Source organism: Haliotis asinina, chromosome 6, assembly GCF_037392515.1.
Source record: "Haliotis asinina isolate JCU_RB_2024 chromosome 6, JCU_Hal_asi_v2, whole genome shotgun sequence".
NCBI lineage: Eukaryota > Metazoa > Mollusca > Gastropoda > Lepetellida > Haliotidae > Haliotis > Haliotis asinina.
In genome coordinates, this window is record NC_090285.1 from 44,409,511 (window position 1) to 44,429,791 (window position 20,281).

Genomic DNA, 20,281 nt, shown 5'->3' on the forward strand with positions numbered 1-20,281 from the left:
TACTCATGCATTAAATATCCGCTTGCAGTTTTAATGCTCGTAATCGTTAGCTCCAGATTGCATGGCCGGTTGTCCCTATTGACTGGGAAATGTATCAGCATTTTAATAATAGATGCATATGTTTGTGAACGAGCAATATCTGGATAATATTTGTCTCGTCCCTACTTTTGAATTTTGGAATCAGGTTAATTAATGGTTGTTGGATGATGTTGATGCCACTTTGAACAGGATTTCAGTAATGTTAGATCCGGAAGGGCGTGTTTATGCATTTATCATTGAGTCATTCAAGCAGAGGAGTGTTGATACTTATAACCAGCGGTGGTTCGAAAGTTTAAATCAATGCACTAAATTACCTTTTTATTGGTCAATTAAAACTTCGGTGGCGTTATCTATGTAGTAAATCAGGGAAAATCTATCGCTCTGCATTTTGTTTTCTAAGATGTTCTAATCACGGCTTAATGATTGAAATGGGGCGGAAACTGGGGTCAAAGAGACAGGGACGCCTATGTCCGTTATGTATTGTTCCCGCTGTAGACACAGAATTATATTTTGTTCTACAACGCCCATTTTATGACGAATTGACGTTCATTTGGCACTGATCAGTATTAGCAAGATATCACTGGAAACATCCATCAGAATATAAGCTATATCTACTTTTAACATCTGCCAATGCACGTATCATTGAAAGTTTAGGGAAGTATATATTTCTTGCAATGTAGAAACGCTGGTTATTTCTGTCACCAACTTGACCATGATTATTAATATATCACCTGCCGAATGTACCGCGCTCCATCAGTATTTGTCTCCTGTTGTACGATGCACTGTATAATGGGCCTGTGGTTCCTCTACTGCAATAAATTCATTCATTCAAGAGCACTAGCTCTTGTGCTCATACATCGAGAATCGTAATCAGGCCGGAACTAGGTATCAAACCTTCCTTTATCCGGCTAAGGGACGCGAACCAGCATGTAGAGTAAAAAGGCCTAACATACAGGTACCCTCCTGGAATGAATGCCTTTGGAGAAAGTGGCGAATGATTTCAAGATTAGGTTCCGTTCAACTCGTGAACTGTTATGAAAACGTTTCCTGGCTTACAAAATCGCAAAAAGTACTACTAACCTTCAGTATTAAAAACAAGTGAGATATTGAATACGATCCGATCGAATATCCATCCCTTGACTTCTTTTGCCCGTCAGTTCATGCTTGTCTGGAGGAAGACGTGGTGTTTATCTTCTTTAGTGTTTCACTTAGAATATTTTTGTCCAAAGAGGCTTAAGACGGTTATCCTTTGTCAAATCGATACTTAATCAGAGCGAGTAAGTGATCGAAGCGTACGGCTCACGTGGTATTAACAAGCATAATGGGACCATGATCTATATTTGAATTAATTGGACAATGGCATTACACCTCAGTGGCGACATAAACTCTCATCTCTTTCTCTAATCAAGGTAGCACGTCTCAATAAGCTTAAGGGCATGAGAATTTAATTTGATAAATATCACGGCCTTTTAATCTTCTCACCAACTGCAGCTCGGTGTTTGATTTAATACGAAATGGACGTCTTTTCCTTGCGACAGCTTCTACGTTAATTTAATTGAACTGAGGTTAATTTGATCTTTCTTTCCCATCTACTTCCATGCCCTTTCCCTGTCTTTAAAACAGATCAATAAGTAAGCTGACAATGAAATGGCTTTAGCTGGCTAAAGGTCGCCATCTTGTTTTCACCGTGGAGTGACACCTGATCACCAGATCCGGCGAATGCTACTGCGCATGACAAAGTAAGATCTCGGAAATCTCTGCAGCAAATGAAACAGCGTGATATTGAATTGTAATTCAGTGGCTGCCGTGGCATTGTACAAATGGAATGAAGTTTAGTTAAGGATAGGGGACGGCAGCTTTACGTATTGAGGTTTTGTTAATGGCAGCAGCCGCAGACGAAAAGATATCTTGTCAACTTCTGATGCTATAAATTAACGTCATCCTTTGAAGATAGTTGACTACGACTCCCTTATTGCGTTCGTACGTGCTTGCGCGCGTACGAGCGTGCGGGCGCGTGTTTGTGTGAGCGTGTGCGTGTTCATGTAAAACTAAATCTGACGTTCTGATGTTCCTCTTTATTGCATGTTATTGTTTTGAATTAATATTTGATTTTCGTGTTGTTGTTTTTTTATTTGATGCACATTATCCAGATATTTAAGATGGCTATCCACAGTCAATGAAAATGAAAAATACAAAACGTGGCATGGCGCGATAAAATACATATTGTTGTTCTTGGACCTGAACGTTGATTTAGTGGAGTAGGCTTGAGAATGTTAAGGATATGCTGATTTTTCATTGTTTTTATGTTTGTGCGAATATTCAAGTTATACCAAATCTAAATGCCTGTTTGTTCAATATATTTGTCCAATATACATATTTGTCCAAAAGTGCCAGGTCCGAGTTGTATGTAGTGAATCATTCCTATTAAGATAAATATATTTAAAAGTAAGAATTATCAGAAACACACTTAGAAAAGTAGACTAACGCTTTGTCTCGGAATATATTAGATATTTTTATTTTAGCAAATAAACTCATTGAAATTGAAAGGAGCCAAGGGGATTCCATAGACCAGAGAACCTGCGGAAATCTAGACCTCCTTCAGGTAGGACTCCAGCATTGCAGAGAGGGCTAGGCAGTAGGGAAAATCATGTGGTTTAGGAACTGTGAGACAGACTAGAGGAATTGTACATAGTACTCATATTGTACATAGGAAGCCGTAAAACGCGACAATAAAACACATCAAAAGACGCCCCTCGTGGCTTATCCTAGCTGTAGGCTTTTATTGCGCGATAATCCCACCCTGTTGTTTATTTAGTACTAAATGTCTCTATCATGTAGATATGACACACGTTGTCGATATGAAAAACCCGATAGTTCCAAACCCCATCTCACTGACAATTACTGTTAAACATGTGTTAGTGATTTGAAGAAACTCTAGTTTGAACAAAATGGAAATGTGTTGTTGAAGGTTCAACACTTTTTATCAAAAATGTAATAAATGTTCAATATAATCTATGAATCGTAATAAGTTTAATGGTTGTTCGTGAAGATAGAAGAGTATTGTAGCCTCGCCATACAATAATCAACATAGTCTCTGATTGACAGGGATCTTCTGAAACAAAAGTCAGTGCCAAATGGACGTCAAATATACCTCTTGATTCTTTGCACTGTAGAAATTAATGGCATACGTGTGCCACATAACAATACGTCAGTACTGATGCATTGTGGGTCAATCCAGCCCCAGCTTACTCTATTTCGTGTTTTTTTCATAACATTTGAAGCTATGTTTACCTAGCTGAAATTACATTTATGGGCGGAAAAAGGACACATTTGGTGGCTTAATGATATTCAGCAAGATCTGACGAAGTAGGGCATGAGAAACCAGGTGTTTTGAAAACTCTTTTAATGTGCCCATTGACGTAAGCACACGAAGTTGTCGTTGGTTCTTATACAACTATAAGCAGATCCGACAAGACATTTAGATACTATGAAAAAGATAAATACTCGAAAACATTCCCAAAAGAAATATGAAAAGGAGAAATGCTAAGCATACCCTGCATCGTACCTATCAGTTATTATTTTTATTTTTATTTTATTTTTTTTTAAATTAAAGAATCAAGTAATGAAATATATGCAATGATTACATTCAGTTGATACACATTATTTTTTCTCATTTTATTATTCTTTGTATATTCGATATCCGTTAAACGATACGTTGATGTAGTAAGCGAAATGCAGAGACGAAAGTGTATCAGCGTACCATGCTAACAGTTCATCTACATTTAGTTATCATAAATATCTGTAGCGGTGGGGTAGCCTAGTGGATAAAGCGTTCTCCACGCCCGGGTTCGAATCCCCACATGGGTACAAAGTGTGAAGCCCATTTCTGGTGTTCCCCACCGTGATGTTGCTGGAATATTATTGAAACCAACCTGAGTCAAACCAAAGTCAGTCATAAATATTTATAATATCTTCTCTGCCACGTCCTCCAAGTACCACGATCGTGTAATGTTTTGCTGATTAGTTTTGGGTGTAATCTCCATAGTGTAATGTCTTCAGGCAAAGCGTACACGATATCACAAAGTCATTAATGAGTTTTTCCAAGGTCGTTTAAGTGTAAGTTTCGAGTTCTTTTGTTGGAGGTTGATGTGAACTTTTTTTCATTCGTTTCTAACTAAGGGCAAGAAACAGCTTTACATAGAATTCTTGTCGGAACGAGAGAAATGCATATCTGTAGGTGTCATTGAATATATGGCTAAACATATTTGGCATTCATATTTGACATTTCACTCAGTTTTTTCTGGGACGTGTTACAAATTATTGAAATAAATGGAAGTATAGTTTAATTGGTAATGAAAATACAGGATATTCTTCAAGAACTACCGTTGTAAGAGAATATTTTTATCACTCAAATAAATCCACATAATGTCGATCTTAATATTACTATTGTAGTGTTCTCCATGTAATATTTTATAGCGGTTAAATGCTCCAGAGGTCTTATCAGTGTTAACCAAATTTACTCCGTGGATTATAAAGTCTTTTCTAATCTTATCTATGGCCAATCCTAAGAGAAACCATTAAAATAACTGATTAAAGTATTCAACACTGCTATCCATGTTCATTTCTATCCATGTTCATTTCTATCCATGTTCATTTCTATCCGTGTTCATTGCTACCCATGTTTATTTCTATTATGTCGTTTACAGAGCACCACACGCAGCATTCATTCGACTCGGCTCATGAATTGCCTCATTAAGATGATCTATGACATCAGCATTGACCCTGCAATGAACATAACAGATATAGCATATTGTTTCTTCCTAGAAACTGTTGTGTTAAGTGGCTCCTGAGCAGATACATCATACCAAACATATCATAGCGTTCACCAAAACAAGTATCACCCATCAACATAGTGTTCAGTCATACTTCCTCAACGTTTTTCTGCAGTTGATATATTTCTGGAAGCGAGCTCTATTTTGTTTGGTTAAACTGATAATGATGATGGTTCATAGACCTCCCTGCGTAAGGAATGAGCTCCCGGTCGCTGTTTCCAGTACAAACACCTGGTGTCTTGAGTTCTACTCACTTCACCACTTCACTGTAAACAGTAACATGTATCTCAATACACTCGCGTCTCTGTCTGCAACTAAACTGCCTACACACGTTGGGCGATGTTGAACGCCTGGCTTGCTGTCTTCAACACATCACATTGATGCAGTAACGTCTTTAGTATTCTTGCACAAACCCGTTTTATCACTGCCAGGTCCAAGGAGCACCTGTTATTATCTGTTAAGCAGCCTTTTTGTGGTTATTTGAATATTATTACATTGTCACAAATAACAAACACGCCACCATCGGTGCTTCGGTGCAGACGGTCTGGTTAATACATACACAAGCAGGCTTCATTCTGATGTCATTGCGACTGTTCCCTTTTTGTTCAATTCTTTGAATAATACAGTTGAAACATTTTCGGGACTCTAATTACTTGTACCGAGAGATCTCTCCGCTCTGAGACCTGTATTTGAACGTGTCTTCTATTTGATTCTGTACAATGAACAGAGCGCTACATTGCCGTGACGAAGTCAACAATTTCAATAATTGCATGCTCCGACATAATCAATTATACTGTAGGCATCTGACGTATTTTTTCCTTTATTTATTGATGTTATTGTTTACGCATACAGTTTTATTGCTTTGGGGAATTAAACAGATTTACACACACACATCCACACTGATTGTATTAATCATGAAATCAGTTTTGCGGTACTCCAAACATGTTTTGTGCACATTGTCCAACACCGGTAGTCATTCATTATGCCTCGCACAGCTGACATTGTTTTATTGAAATGAACCGAATGTTCTGTTCCATTAGAACATAATTCATGCAGTAAGTAGTTTTATGTTGCATGTCGTTACGTTAAATCTTGTTCACCTTCTGACTTCATTTTCCTGCTAAGATTAATGGTATTTGTGGTGTGCTTGTGACATACTGTGGTTCCCGTGAGTGTACAGATGTATGTATACAGGGAGTTAACCATAGCTAGAAATTAGCCTTGCTTCAATGAATGCTGAGACCATTAAAGCACGGTAACTCTATCCATCGAAGAGACAAGTCTAAGCAAATCGTACAGCCTAAGGACCCAATACGTTATTTGTTTAGAAAATATGATTTAAACTAATTAGTTTTACCCTAGAGACTTGTGCAAGTCTGTTGAGAAAGGTACAGCGCTTCCCATTTCTTTATCCTTACCAGTCTGTTGATGTATTCTGTATTTTAATGAGAAACTCGCCCATTTTGAACATAACATCGTCTTTAATTTTAAGTTAATTTTACGTTTCATGGTGTCAGAGGTTTGTCGTAAGACAAACAAAGTTTATGTCAATTACTGCTTTCATGAGACATTACAGTTCCCTTCCAGCAAATGGATAGTAAAACACCACTCATTCACTGAACCTTACTGTCAGATCTCGACAAGCTCGATTCTCATCTGGTCTCGTATAATCATAATTAGGTATTCTATATATGCTCACTGCTCAGGTGGTGTTTCAGCTCACATGATACATAAAAGTAGCGTTGCTCGTTTAAATGCCAAAGGTCAAAACGTCACTGACTGTCTGTGCTATTTACTGTAATGGATATGGTCATTCACGTGTGTTATTAAGATCTCCTTTATTGTCCGTTTATGAGATACAGGTCGGCAAATGTAAGAGAGCGAAATCAATGATTTGACTCAACGCGATTCATGAGTTCTATCTCAAGGATAGCTCTTCTGCAATGACGACATTGATGTTTGATACTAGTGCAACAGTATACAAGTCGATATCTCATTTTTGCTGAAGTCTACGCATATTCGACAGTGAGATCCCAGAAAAACTAAAATGCAGCTAAAAATGAGAATGTATTATGCACTTTTAATCAATTATAGCATTTGCCCCCAAATGAAATCATCTCAGCTACAGATTCATTTGTTCGGACACATAAATAAGATTAGCCGTCTATCCATTATTGGAATCGATATTGTTAGATACAGGACCGTCTTGGTAAGATGTAATGCACAGGGAACACAAGTATAGCCCACTTGTTTCAGACATCTGAGGGGAAACTATACGTGTGTATGGTTAAACACATCAGAGTAGTGTCATACAATCACAACATGACAACGAAATGTATGGATTTACAACGTATTTGATATTTACAACACGACGTTATTAAAGTTGTAAATCCATACCATTCGATGTCGTATTACCTACCAACTTCTAAATACCAGTGTAAGCATCTGATACACTCACAATGCATATCAGTGACGAGATACATTATATTTGTAGCTGCCATATCAGTGTTTATAATGCATGTTTATGTATAATGGCTATTCACATTCCGAAAGGAAGGACATGCCCGGAATGGCTGACACGAACAGTCAACATAAGGATGCAAGAGCCTACATGATTGGTGATAAAAAAACCCTCTTGACCTTGACATTGGTAAACTTGGAGGACATTTCAAGTGTGACATGAATGACAACGGGTGTAATCCCCTGTTTTGACTTGTACTATACGTTCCTGTGTGGTTCTGAACAATTGACTAGCACTTGCATGTGTTTTTGTTTAGAGATACTGTTGGGGCAACCTTTTCGGGATACCTGGTGTCATGACTGTTTGATGGTGATTCATAAACACGTGTTCATGTTATAATCTTACTCTGCTGTTGGCGGAGACGTTTTTTTACTTTCATTTTCTTTATAATGTCTCAAATGTGGTTGTCTTGATTAAAACACGTGGCGGTGTAATTGTTGTTGGTTTTAATGGTTCCACGCCGGCATGCTGACATTGGTATGCTGGCAATCTCGACATATGCGGCGTCCTCATCAAAGCATAGTTAAATATTCCAATCACTTCCTAATGTTATGCCCCTTTAGCTCCAACCACGTATACTTCAAACATTATTAAACTTGATGGTTGTTATATAGAAATATTATCATGTAACCTCATATATAACTATATAACGGAGACTGATGCTGGTCCACATGTGGTCTAACTGCGGAGATATCATAAAACTGAAGTACAGGTAGTTGATGCAATACTTGCACAGTATTTGCACTTACAGCAGTAAATAGTACCAGATGTCAATGTATCAGTAACGCGGCCAAACACTACATTACGGAGTTTATCATAGCAACTGCAGATCCAGAATGAGCAACGGTGGTAGGGAATCTGTCTGATCAACATTACAACATACAAGACTTTAGAAAACATCTAAACGGTTGTGTTGGAGACAAGGAAATTTTCAAATTGGACGCGATGGTGATATAAATGATGTTCAATGCAATTATCTATTTTGACGCGTACAATATGTCCCGGTATTATTTTTGGGGGGTAAAGCTGCCAAGTTTACTTGCCTTTGCATGTATTAATTTGTATTGCTTTGTGCGCTCACTCTTAAGCAAACACTTGTTACCTTCATTGCTTGGTGGTGGTCCATCCTCGGAAATCATAAACAGTGTTTTACCATTAGTTAACGATTTAATTAATCGAAGTTGTAACTGTGGTATAGTAACATCAATAGTGTAGACAACTCAGTAGTGGCTGTGTAACATCAATAACAGCTGCTGACAGAGCCATAGTGGTTGTGTAACATCAATAGCAGCGGTAGAAATACCAATAGTCGCTATATTAAGATTTACAGCAGCTGTAGAAGTCGCAATACTGGCAGTATAACATCAATAGCAGCTGTTGAAGTAGCAACTGGCTCATTGTTAACATTTACAGCAGCTGTAGAAGTAACAGTAGTTGATTGTAATGTCAATAGGAGCTGTAGAAGTAACAACTGGCTCATCGTTAACATTTACAGCAGCTGTAGAAGTAACAGTAGTCGGTGTAGACTCAATAGCAGCTGTAGAAGTAGCAACTCGCTCATTGTTAACATTTACAGCAGCTGTAGAAGTAACAGTAGTTGATGTGTAATGTCAATAGCAGCTGTAGAAGCAGCAACTGGCGCATTGTTAACATTTACAGCAGCTGTAGAAGTAACAGTAGTGGTTGTAGTGTCAATAGCAGCTGTAGAAGTAGCAACTGGTTCATTGTTAACATTTACAGCAGCTGTTGACGTAAAACTAGTGGATGTGTAACGTCAATTGCAGATGTAGAAGTAGCAGTTGTCGCAATGTTAACATTTTCAGCAGCTGTAGGAGTAGCAATAATGATAATGATAACATGTACATCAGCTGTGGAAGGAGCAGCAGCAGTAGCGTCAACACCACCTGTAGAAGTAACAATTGTGGAACCAACAGCAGCTCTTGAACAAACAGGAGTTTCTGTCGTAACAGAGCCAGTCGAAGAGGTAGTCATAGCAGTTACAACAGCCCCAGGTAATCCACCCACCTTCGAACGCACATACGGGGCAATTTACCTTGACTGCAGAAACTATCTGAATGATGTCACGTAAGACTATGTTAACCTTTCATCATACGAACGCAACCTGCATGGAATCAGGACGCGATTATCAAAGCACTACCCTGATAACATCTTTATCATATTGTTTCAGTGCCGACTGATATCTCAGGACGGCATCAAGGTTATCACAGAAAACATAAACCACCCTTCTTGGTGGGCGGTACACCTCACAAGGGTATTGATGTAAAATGATTCTATTAACTTAAATACGAGACCTATTTCCGCAGTGTTCGAGCCCTCTTCCGGGCAAAACGGTGTCTGTAACGGCAATAAACCACGCTGCAACTGACAGTTATGCCCTTATGTCATTGACACTGCTGACAGGCTAAGATTGTGGACAAGTGTCACAGAACCTTGTCGCTCGGCTGTTAGACAATCGCATGTTTATCAGAGGAGTCTGTTATTATGACTGAGACTGGTTGACTTGTGAAGGACTCAACGCTTCCTATCACCTTCATTGCCAAGCCGGTTTGACCTCGGGTCTCTGTTTATCTCGGCTTCAACACGCGGACACAATACATCGGCTTTTCCTCAAGCAGCTCCCGAGCTTTTTGCTTGACGGATTTAGCGAGGGGGATCTAGGCAAAAGGATGTATACGCAGGCGTTCACAAGGTAAGGCTCTTGCTGCTCTTGTTTCGTTTAAGTCTGCGACAACCACGTGGAAACCATGCATCGACGGATGTTTACTCTGTGGAAAGTGGTGTTTAGATATACGACTGTGTGACGTAACGTCTTTGTCGGGCCATTTAAACTTTTACTGCAGAACCAAAGCTGGTGAGGAGCATGCATGCCCTTGGTCGCTCCTTGACAGCAGGGTTTTGGCACGTGGTGAAAGGCCAAAGTGTTAAGAGGGATATGCCGTATCTATTTATAAACAAGCATTGATTGGGTTGTTGGCATCACAGACCGTTCCGCGTATTACTGTGATGTGGTATTCAAACTTGATGAAAAGACACCGGAGCGATATTGTTTCTGTTAATATCAATGGGATTGCTTTCAGCTTTGACCTCAACTATGGAACCATGAATGCATGCACGTGTTATATGCTCTTGAATGGGTCTCCGATATCACAGAATATTAAAACCAATCGGAATGTACTTTTGGTAATTGTTTATAGCAGAAATAAACGTTAAAACCGTTAGTGCAAGTGATTGGTTGACACTAAAAAATCAATGGATAAATGCATGTAGATTTGACTTGGTCCCAGCTGGATGAGTAAGTTAGATGGGATGATCTAGCGTTTGTTGTTGAACGGCACACCCAGAAACATTTCAGTTGTATGCGATCTCGAGCCCAGGATCTCCAGTGATCGATAGCAAAAGCAACAGTTACTCCTTCGAGGTACGATGACACGCCTGACCGCCGGATTAATTTATCTTACACTGGAAAAAAACATAATATCGATAACTGGTTCATTGAAGAGATTGTGTACACATTTAGTTAGACTTGTAACTACCATTGTTTGACCGTAATCCACAACTTGATTAAACGTGTCAGTATAACAATACAACCATATGCCACTGAGGGTGTGTACAGCCCAGTGTAAATATTAATCACATTCTTGATTGGTGTGCGATACAGATAATCACTCTCCACCAACCTATGACATTTCCCGTTGACGTCGGCTTCCCACCCAGGTGAGGATTAATACCGAAAGGTAGTCAGTACATTATGGAGTCGCTGACAGCATTAATCGACAACGGTGAACAAGACTAGGTTCTCCATAGGCAGCTTGACCTTTCGCACAGCGCAACCCAGGCGAAGGACCATTAAAAGTGTCACTTCCGGTTCACGTCATTATGGCTTCTGCGGAGAACAACAACGCCTAACCATGGAGTCTCACACCTCCAACCACACGTGGACAGTGGCTGCTAATTATCTGATGGCGATAACAAAGCCGACTGGATATAATAAACAACACTGACACGCGCGCATTCACGGAATAATGTAATCAAATATATTGAACCTACGCTTATTACACTGACTGCATCGGGTGACAAGCACTGTCTGGGTACATCCGGCGTTCATCGAGCCTGGTCGATTGGGACAAAAGCAGCCAGTAATACAGTTGACTGAGGACTCGGAAATATGACCTGTCTTTTTGTTTCATGCGCTGCGCGTTTAAGATGATATGCATATATGTTTAACACTTTTTGTACGTCGTGAGATTTGCGCCTTGTTCTCACTGCATAACAGCTGACATCCCGTGTGTTATGTATTCTTCTCACGTGTGGTCTGCCTCAAGATCGTGGGGAATATACCTTAAGTCGACCTAGATTATTTAATTATCTAAAACACAATTAAGGCTTTCACGTACATGCACAGAGATACTTGAAATATCATTCATACCATTCATGTTTACAGCTGAAACTTCTGATTCATTACTTTCTGTTGTAGTTGTTGCATCATTTTGTAGTGACTTGCCTTTGCACGCGTTTGCCTCACCAGTTTGGTAGGATACGCGTACGTCGGCCAGAGTGCCTTGGATTTAATTATATATTTAAAAAATTTTTTTTTATTGTCAGATTCGTGTTTAGCCGGGTTTTCTTGTGAGTACAGACAGAGAGACGTGGCTTGTATCCCATCTTCTGATTAAATATTTCAGTGTTATTAAACCATGGCTTAAACTATCTCATCTCATGTATCGTTTTGAGTAGTCATGTGACCCACCTGACGTGTTGTGATAACGCTCGTTGTATGTTTTTATGTTGTTAAGACTCCGGAAACCTCTTGTTGGGATTCCGGATAAGAGTAAATCCTTGATCATTACATTGTCTTTCTGATAAGAACCGAACGAAATCGGGATGTGTGTCAACATGCTCCGACTTCACGTCTTCGTTTTAATTTTTTCGGCTTCTTCCTTAACGGTCTTCGCTAACTGAAATTAAACAACATTCACTTACCCAAGTCTGGACTCTTAAAGAAGGGTTCTGCAACGTAAATCTATTGAAGTATTTAAAAGTGTATTTACTGTTTCAAGAAACCTTTCACTATTTGTCCTTGGGTTTGGAATGCACCGGTTTCAGGAACCTTCAGGACCGCTGATCGTTAGGACGGTGGGGTGGCCTAGTGGTTAAAGCGTTCGCTCGTCACATTGAAGACTCGACTCACCACATGGGTACAATGTTTGAAGCCCACATTTAGTGTCCCCGCCATAATGCTGCCGAACTAAAGCCGGCGTAAAACTATACTCACTCATTCATAGTTATTATCCCCAAAGGTTTACGTTCCTCTGCGAGTTACAGCTTCTCGACGCGTTTGGCAACCATTAAAAATGTAAGTGTGACTTCAAATGGTAATATGTCCTGTTATATATTAACACCAGTATTTTTATGCCAGAGCACGATTCGATTTAGAGGACTAGGTCACTAAAACCGGTTCCCTGTTTGAATGCGTAATAACCTCTAGTCGGAAATCAATAGACTGGAGCCCAGTCTATGGGTCATCTAAAACCTGAATAGGTCACAGACCTTGCCTAATCAGCAAGTATTACCATCGAGACGGCTTGAAGAAGAATATCTTATTGATGATATGATAATGAAGGAGTGGAAGGAAACGGTGGGGTTTTACATGTCGTCTTCATACAACCTCTCAGCATCCGACGAACATTGCAGCATGCATTTTTCATAAAATGACTGAAATTAGTCTTCATCCGTCTCTTTGTCTTCGTGGAATCTTGCAGCGAAAGTTTCTGCATATGTCATGCTCTGATCCATTGACTACTTGAGCTATTAAATGGCGCCTCCATTCACCCCCATCGTTTAAGAAACTCGAATCTATTAGATCAACCATGAAACTTTTTCATGATGTTTTATTTTCATATCTGATTGACAGACAAGGTTTATTTTCTCTAGTTTCCTTACGATAAAGATGAACTGATGATGTAGTCATGGTAACGGCGACGAAAGCCTGAACCTGATGATGTTTCAGGGTCTTGTGTGTCTAAGAACTGTAATGTTGGCAATAGTATGCCCGCAGTACCAATCACTCATGAATTTAACTTTCTTTTGTTCCATGTAAAAAAGTTATTGATGGCTTACGGATACTTGCGTAAAAAACAGATACGAGTTGGTACACATCTCTGTCCTCGCGTCTCGTGGGAGCACTCCAAACCATCTCACCGATAGTAGAAATGTCACAGTCTGTATGGTTCATGGCCCTGGGTGTCTCGATTCTTACAAAATAACATATTTGAGACCACGTTTCTACATGCTATTAGTCGAGTCAGTTTACTACAAGTAAATATATCATTAGTCGTAACGGTTTGGCTGTACTATGCGTGTACGTTTAGTAATTGTTTACCTGTGCACACAGATAAAACATATGTCAGGACACGCAATGTTAACTGTATTGAATATTTGTGTCATTAATAATGCATACGTCTTAATAGATTATAATTTCTTGCTAAAACTATAGAGCGACGTTCCAGTATAGACTCATACACCGTATCACTTTTAACTTGAAAACCCTAATGTCGCTTTAACGCTTAGTGTCTCAATAGGTACAATTGTGATGTTAACAAATAATCCCGTTTAAATTGAAAAGGAGTATAAGGGAGATGCGTGTTCGGAACCTGGGAAAATCTAGACTTGCTTCAATTAGGGCTTTAGCATTGTGGGAGGACTACGCAATAATGTGGTTTGGGGACTGTGAGAGAATGTTCAATGCAGTACACAAGAACGTGGTATCCATAATTGCTGATCAAACAGTTATTTGTGAAATGTAAAAAGTCACAATTCATTTTGTATTACCCGCCTCTGAAACTTCAATGCTTGCTGTACCTGGGATTACATTTATAAGCATACATTTCATCCTAACTTTCGTAGGAGGAATTTGCACTTAAGGTTTTTGTAACTGAAGCTCTTTAGAAGTACTTAGGTTTCAGCCCGTGCAGTGTTCAACCCACATTAGATCAAGTGCACTTACTCTTCAAAGAAGAACGTGGTTCTGAGTTACATGCTCGTAAGTATGTATGATGTACATTAAGTTCAAACTTATTTTGGTTTGGGGAATACGATGTTTTTGTTATACATGTCATTGCATGACGATGGGTTAGTGTAACTGTTAGGGTCTGGATTAGAATCGATTTTCTGACAACGTTTGTTAGGCGACTAACGGAGACAGGTGGTCATGCCATCTTATATGCAGAGTACTCCATTATATCCCACGGCGTTAAACAGCAAACAGAATCATGCGGTATGTATTGTCTCATGACACAGCCATTATTAGTCCAACTGTAAGTCTACATGTAAATGGATAGTAGCCCCGTGTTTGAACATATTCAATGAAACGCTGATCATAATCAGTACATCGTACCAACCCTGTGAGGATTTTGCAGAATATTTTTCCTTAAAATAAAAAAAACAATATTTTTTACAAACTGTCATTAAAATATTGACACGGTTCACTATTTGTTACGAAGGAGGAGTGCAAAGAAAAGGACAGCCAGGTGTGCGAGAAAGCATGGACATAGCACAGCACGGGTTAATGAATAAATAACTTTCTCGGCACTTGTGCACGTGCTTCCCACACACCTGTCTATGCCTTTCTCTGCACTCCTCCCTCGTAATAAACAGTGAACTGAGTAAATATTTTAATGATAGTTTGTTAAACAACTTTTTATTATTAGGACAAAAACTCTGCAAAAACCTTAAAGAATTGTTGTGATATTTTGATTAGCGTTGATCAGCGTTATGCTTAATAGTTTTCGAGTTACGTTGCAATTCATCGGTCCGCTTTTGAGCCAGACTTCAGCGGTTTAATCATTTGCCTGCCAGACCAGAGGTCTCAAAGGGTGATAATGATATTGCTGGAATGTTCTTGAAAGCAGCATAAGACTATACATAGTGGCATACCAGTGATTGATAACATGAGCAGTTTACAGTTCCCACATTTCGATATACCTTCCTGGTGATAATGTGCTTCGTCTCTGTGGAAGTGGTGGGGGTAGCTTAATGGTTAAAGCGTTCGCTCGTCACTCCGTAGACACGAGTTTGATTCTCCACAGGGATACAATGTGTAAAGTCCATTTCCAGTGCGCCCCCCCCCCCCCCTCCCCCCAAACACACACACACACACCGTGATATTGCTGAATATTGCTAAGAGCGGCGTAAACCTACACTCGCTCACCCACTCGCTCATCTCTAAAGGTGAGCAAAGTGCACTGAGGACATATAGTCTGTCTCAGACTCCCTACAGGTTTATGTGGTTTAATAAGCGGGCAATCCATCACATCTACAGAGGGCGTCATGCCCTACTTGTGATAAAAATATGCCCCCCCCCCCCCCCCCCCAATGAGAAAAAATCTTGAAAGAGGATCATTTGTGGAGATAGTGACTGCTAGAACATCAAATTACAGCGGGATTATGTGCACCCATGTACAGGTTGAGGACACGATGTATAAATAAATGAGCCCCAAACGTGAGTAATATACTTTCACTTTATTCATCGTCTGACAGGGGTGAGTGCACTGAGTAGTGGTGGTTTTGCATGTCAGGCGGTCTTGCGATCCGTGTAGTGATGCTGTGGATTAGAGTGGTGTGTAGAAACTAGTGACTTAGCACCCACATATCCCAAAATAATCCACTGAATTGAAAACCCTCTCGACTAGAACTCTGGTCACCCGCAACCCCTCCCCCAACCCCCCTCCGACCCCCCCCCCCCCCCAATAAATATCATTTATGTCATTCTAGCAAACAGTTCCTTTTCATTCTACCTGAGAGGAACAAGGGACAAATTTGTCTTATCATGTATGACGCTGCACGATTTATCTTGACAAAACTCAAATTTTGATGTTTGTGTCGTGTGAAATACATGCTGCTACAGTGGAGAATGAAATTCCATTGCGTTCCAAAGAAAGACGTCGTTGTTGAAGTCGTAGTAGCAGCAGTAGAGGTGTCCATCTCTGTTCACCCAGCAGATAATGGATACCCGGTGGGATAAGTCCTACGACTACTAGCCCTCTGCCACCTCACCAACAGCTTGGTTTATCCGGAATAATGTCTATAATGGTGTGTCTGCTTGGAGCATGTCCCTCCGGAGCTGAGTTCATAAGTGACCTTACATCCTCAATCATCGAGGATGGTGACCATATTACCATTTTAGTTTTGTATCTGTGCACTTAAGACTGAACATATTAGCCATTTCATTTTACTGTCCACTTATGTACATGTATCCACTGTATAATTACTGCGGTTCCTGCGGCATAACACCTATTGCAGAGGACATATACTTTTATAGACCAACTAGCTCCTAAATACTCCCAACGCGTTTGCATCCAACCACGTGTTTCAAACAACGTGTAGATCACGGGCTTAAAACCATACCCTCCCATAATGTCTCCAGATGTCTGAGCCACCAATTACAGCTGAAATAAACCAAGACGCACGATTTTCGCAATCGACCAGTTTGCCTTTCAGACCCTTCATTGCAGTATAAGTCAATAACTGTGATCATTAAAAGACTAACTGCCGACAAACGTGGTGTGGTGATTATATGTGATTATACCCCCGGAAATACTCTGGCTTAACATCCACATAAACACGGGCTGTGTCGGGCTATTTCACGCGATTTGAGCGCATTTGTCAGTTGTATTCAACGGCTGGAGATTTAGAGGAATGCATCATGGACCTCAAAGTCGTGGAAATGGGAATTTATGTGTTCTTTCATTCGCGAAAGTTCCCACAAAGTCGTCGTGATCTGATTACATATTTAAGGAGTACCGGGTACTCGTAAAGGCCACTTCGAGGCTAATGTAACCACGCCACTTCGCTCGGGTGGATCAAATATCACTCCGCGGAGTCGTATTTCGTGTCAGGAGAGAAAAGACATGGTTGGCGTCCAGCGTATGAATACAATTAAGCTAATCCGGCTTAATTACCCCCCGAACCACAAGGTCAGAAAGTTCCTTGGGACTATCCAATCTAATAAGGTATATGGGTATTCGTTTTAAAAACAACAAGTACATTGTTTGATTCATTGTGTTCGACATCAAACAGTGAATGGCAGGTCGAACATATTCGTCAGTAGACCCGTCTGTGTCAGTACACTGGTAGCGTTATTGTTTTGAATCAACAAAATATGGTGTGAATTGTACATTGGTATGTGGGTTTAGCAGAGATGTCTTGAACATGGAAATGTTTTGTGTTTGCTTGGGATTCTTAAAACTGTTATTGATGTATTGCCTTTTAGCAGGGTTATGAAGATCGAATGACCCCAATTTAAACCCAATACTTCGATTTGTGTTAGTGAGTTTGGTTTTATGCCGATTTGAGCAGTATTCTAGCAGTATCACAGTGGGAAACACCAGAAATTGGCTTCACACATTGTACCCATGTGGGAATTCGAACCCAGGTCTTCGGCGTGACTAGCGAACGCTTTAACCTGTAGGCTACCCCACCCCTTGTTTTCATGTTGATTTACGCCAAACATGTGACTATTGCAGTTTGGAGTTCAGTTCCAGAAATCTGCAATACATGCCCCCAAAAACGACATCAACACAGATTTTTATTATTATTTCCAATCATCTCATGATATAACATATGAAAATTGCATATATGTCACTGCAATATCTGCAGTTGCACGTGTCATGTATCATCACATATCTCAGATAAGAAGATCGATATCCTGGGGACGGAATAATTACCATTATCTCACTGGTGACAAATCCAAGTCATTCCAAATGGATGGGTAATATTGCAGAACGCCATTGCATTTTACATTCCACAATTGCGTGATATTCAATGCTGAACGGAGAAAGTGATCTGACCTCCGTATCTGCATACCTAAATATTAATCGCTCCCATTCCACGATGAGTGCGTTGTTGTATATTCTGCTGCGAATACAACTGTAGATACTGATAGCTCTCATCTCAGAGAGTATGTCGTAAATAAATAACGATGCATACTGAATTCATTATTCCAGCCTTATTATTGAAATTCCATGGCTGGATCACTGAACAGGGCATTTGACAATGAAACCAATTCAAGCATCGGGTTGATATTTTTATTTCATTACATTCAGTTATTCTCATCCTGCTAGGTCTCGTTTTTTCATCTTTTTGAGTGATTGGATCTCCATAGTAGGGCCTCCCTACGTCTTTAGTCTAATATGTCTTAGGAGAACCGTATACTGTTGAGGCTTTCCCAACACACAGGGCACATCGTTATGACAATACTACTTTATTGATTTTGTGCAAGTAAGACGTGTACATCTATTTCCAATGAGAACGAAGGCCTAGTTAACGTGTACCAAGTTTCAGATTCCAAATAGGTTCTCTGAAAACGCAACCTACTCACAGAATAACAATTACATAATATTTGAATTAATTTTATATATTATTTACTTGAAAGGAAATCAAGATAATTTATTATTTCATAAAATGTATTTTGGTTTTTAGGGGTTATCAAATTGCAATTCAGTGTGGACGTGTCGTGGAGAAGAATATTTTTGCATACCGTGATCACTGACGTTGTGAAGCAGGTAGCTAAATACAGCGGTTAAATAAATTATTTCCACAAGTGATCATTAAATATTAATGGCACTTCTACGTGTTTCATCCTTAGGCGACTCACAATGTTGCCGACAGGCTGTAATCAATACAAGAGCACTCGGAGTGGAATCGAGTTCAAAGACTTCATTTTAATTGATTGGAAGGTGAGACAAATCGTTCGGAAATGATGCGTAGACAAACACGAAGAGGTCGCATTTGAGAATCTGTGGGAAGAGAAATGCTCATTGAATCATTCAATCGTTCCAACGCTGTGAATTGGGTTCTACAAGGCTACTATTTTCGTCCTTGGACGTTTCTGTCGCTGACATATTTTTTCGTTCTGCAATATTGTATAACGATAATTTAGACATTTGTGCGAAATTGCCTCGTCTGTGGCCTCGGGAATGTGTACCGTTAGTAAGTGAATGAATGCGTGAGTGAGTGAGTGAGTGACGTTTATTAAAGAAAGACCTACTGAATCACGCTTGAAAGAAACTGTTGAAAAACATTCAGTCTTAAAACAAGACATATCAGAAGTCTCCTTATCAAAATTCATGCACGCTCTTTGGAGATTTTAGCCCACCGATACCCACCACAATCCCATTTGCAATGGGCATGTCCCAGGTGATCATGTGGTCATAGATTGCTTTGGAAGTACGCGCGTATTGTGGATTTGGGGAAGGTGTAGCCAAGTGTTTGGCCACAACAATTAACTGAGGGATTCGAGTACCTAACTGCAATCATGTGAACAGTCTGTATGTTATCAACATTTGTCGTGGAATTTGAAAAGGAATTACCTTCACTCACTCACACACGAGGACACTGTCCATCAACACAAGCAAGTCGTTCTGATATAACGTGAGACCGGATACCGAGGGTGATAACATAACGGATGTACGGGGATCACTGTTATCTGTTGGTCAAGGGCTGACATCACTTTAGGACAGTTACCACAAGCGTCTGTATCCCATGGCGACTATATGGCTATTATAAACCAATAAAAGCAATGTCAAGTACATAAAACATCTAACTTCACTGAAACAACGATGCGTTATGAAGCCAAAAAGCGAGTTATTATTATCAAGTTATTTCTTTGCTCAATTTAAACATCATATTTCATAATAATCCATATAAGCCGAAACCAACCGAGGTCTGTTTTCATCCTCTGGGACTGAATCATGTTTGGGTACATGCCTTTGCGTTTACAACACAAAATACATCATATTTTAGATCAAGCAATGATTAAACATGATCAGACTCCCGCCCTGTGCCGAACCTCGAGGCCTAGCCCTAATCTGCT

At 39.8% G+C, this 20,281-nt stretch overlaps 1 protein-coding gene across 11 annotated transcripts in view; it reads left to right on the forward strand.

Moving 5' to 3' along the window:
• LOC137287441 (CUGBP Elav-like family member 2) overlaps positions 1–20,281 on the forward strand; it is a 227,569-nt gene that overhangs the window by 120,291 nt on the left and 86,997 nt on the right. Inside the window, exon 1 of one of the 11 annotated variants that reach the window (XM_067819735.1) lies at positions 9,904–10,102. The exons of 9 other annotated variants lie outside the window; for them this stretch is intronic. In XM_067819735.1, the coding sequence (XP_067675836.1) occupies positions 10,080–10,102 (23 nt within the window). In that variant the 5' untranslated portion in view covers positions 9,904–10,079. Of the gene's footprint in view, positions 1–9,903; positions 10,103–20,281 lie in introns of those variants that run through there. One more of the 11 variants, XM_067819719.1, reaches the window with a different exon arrangement.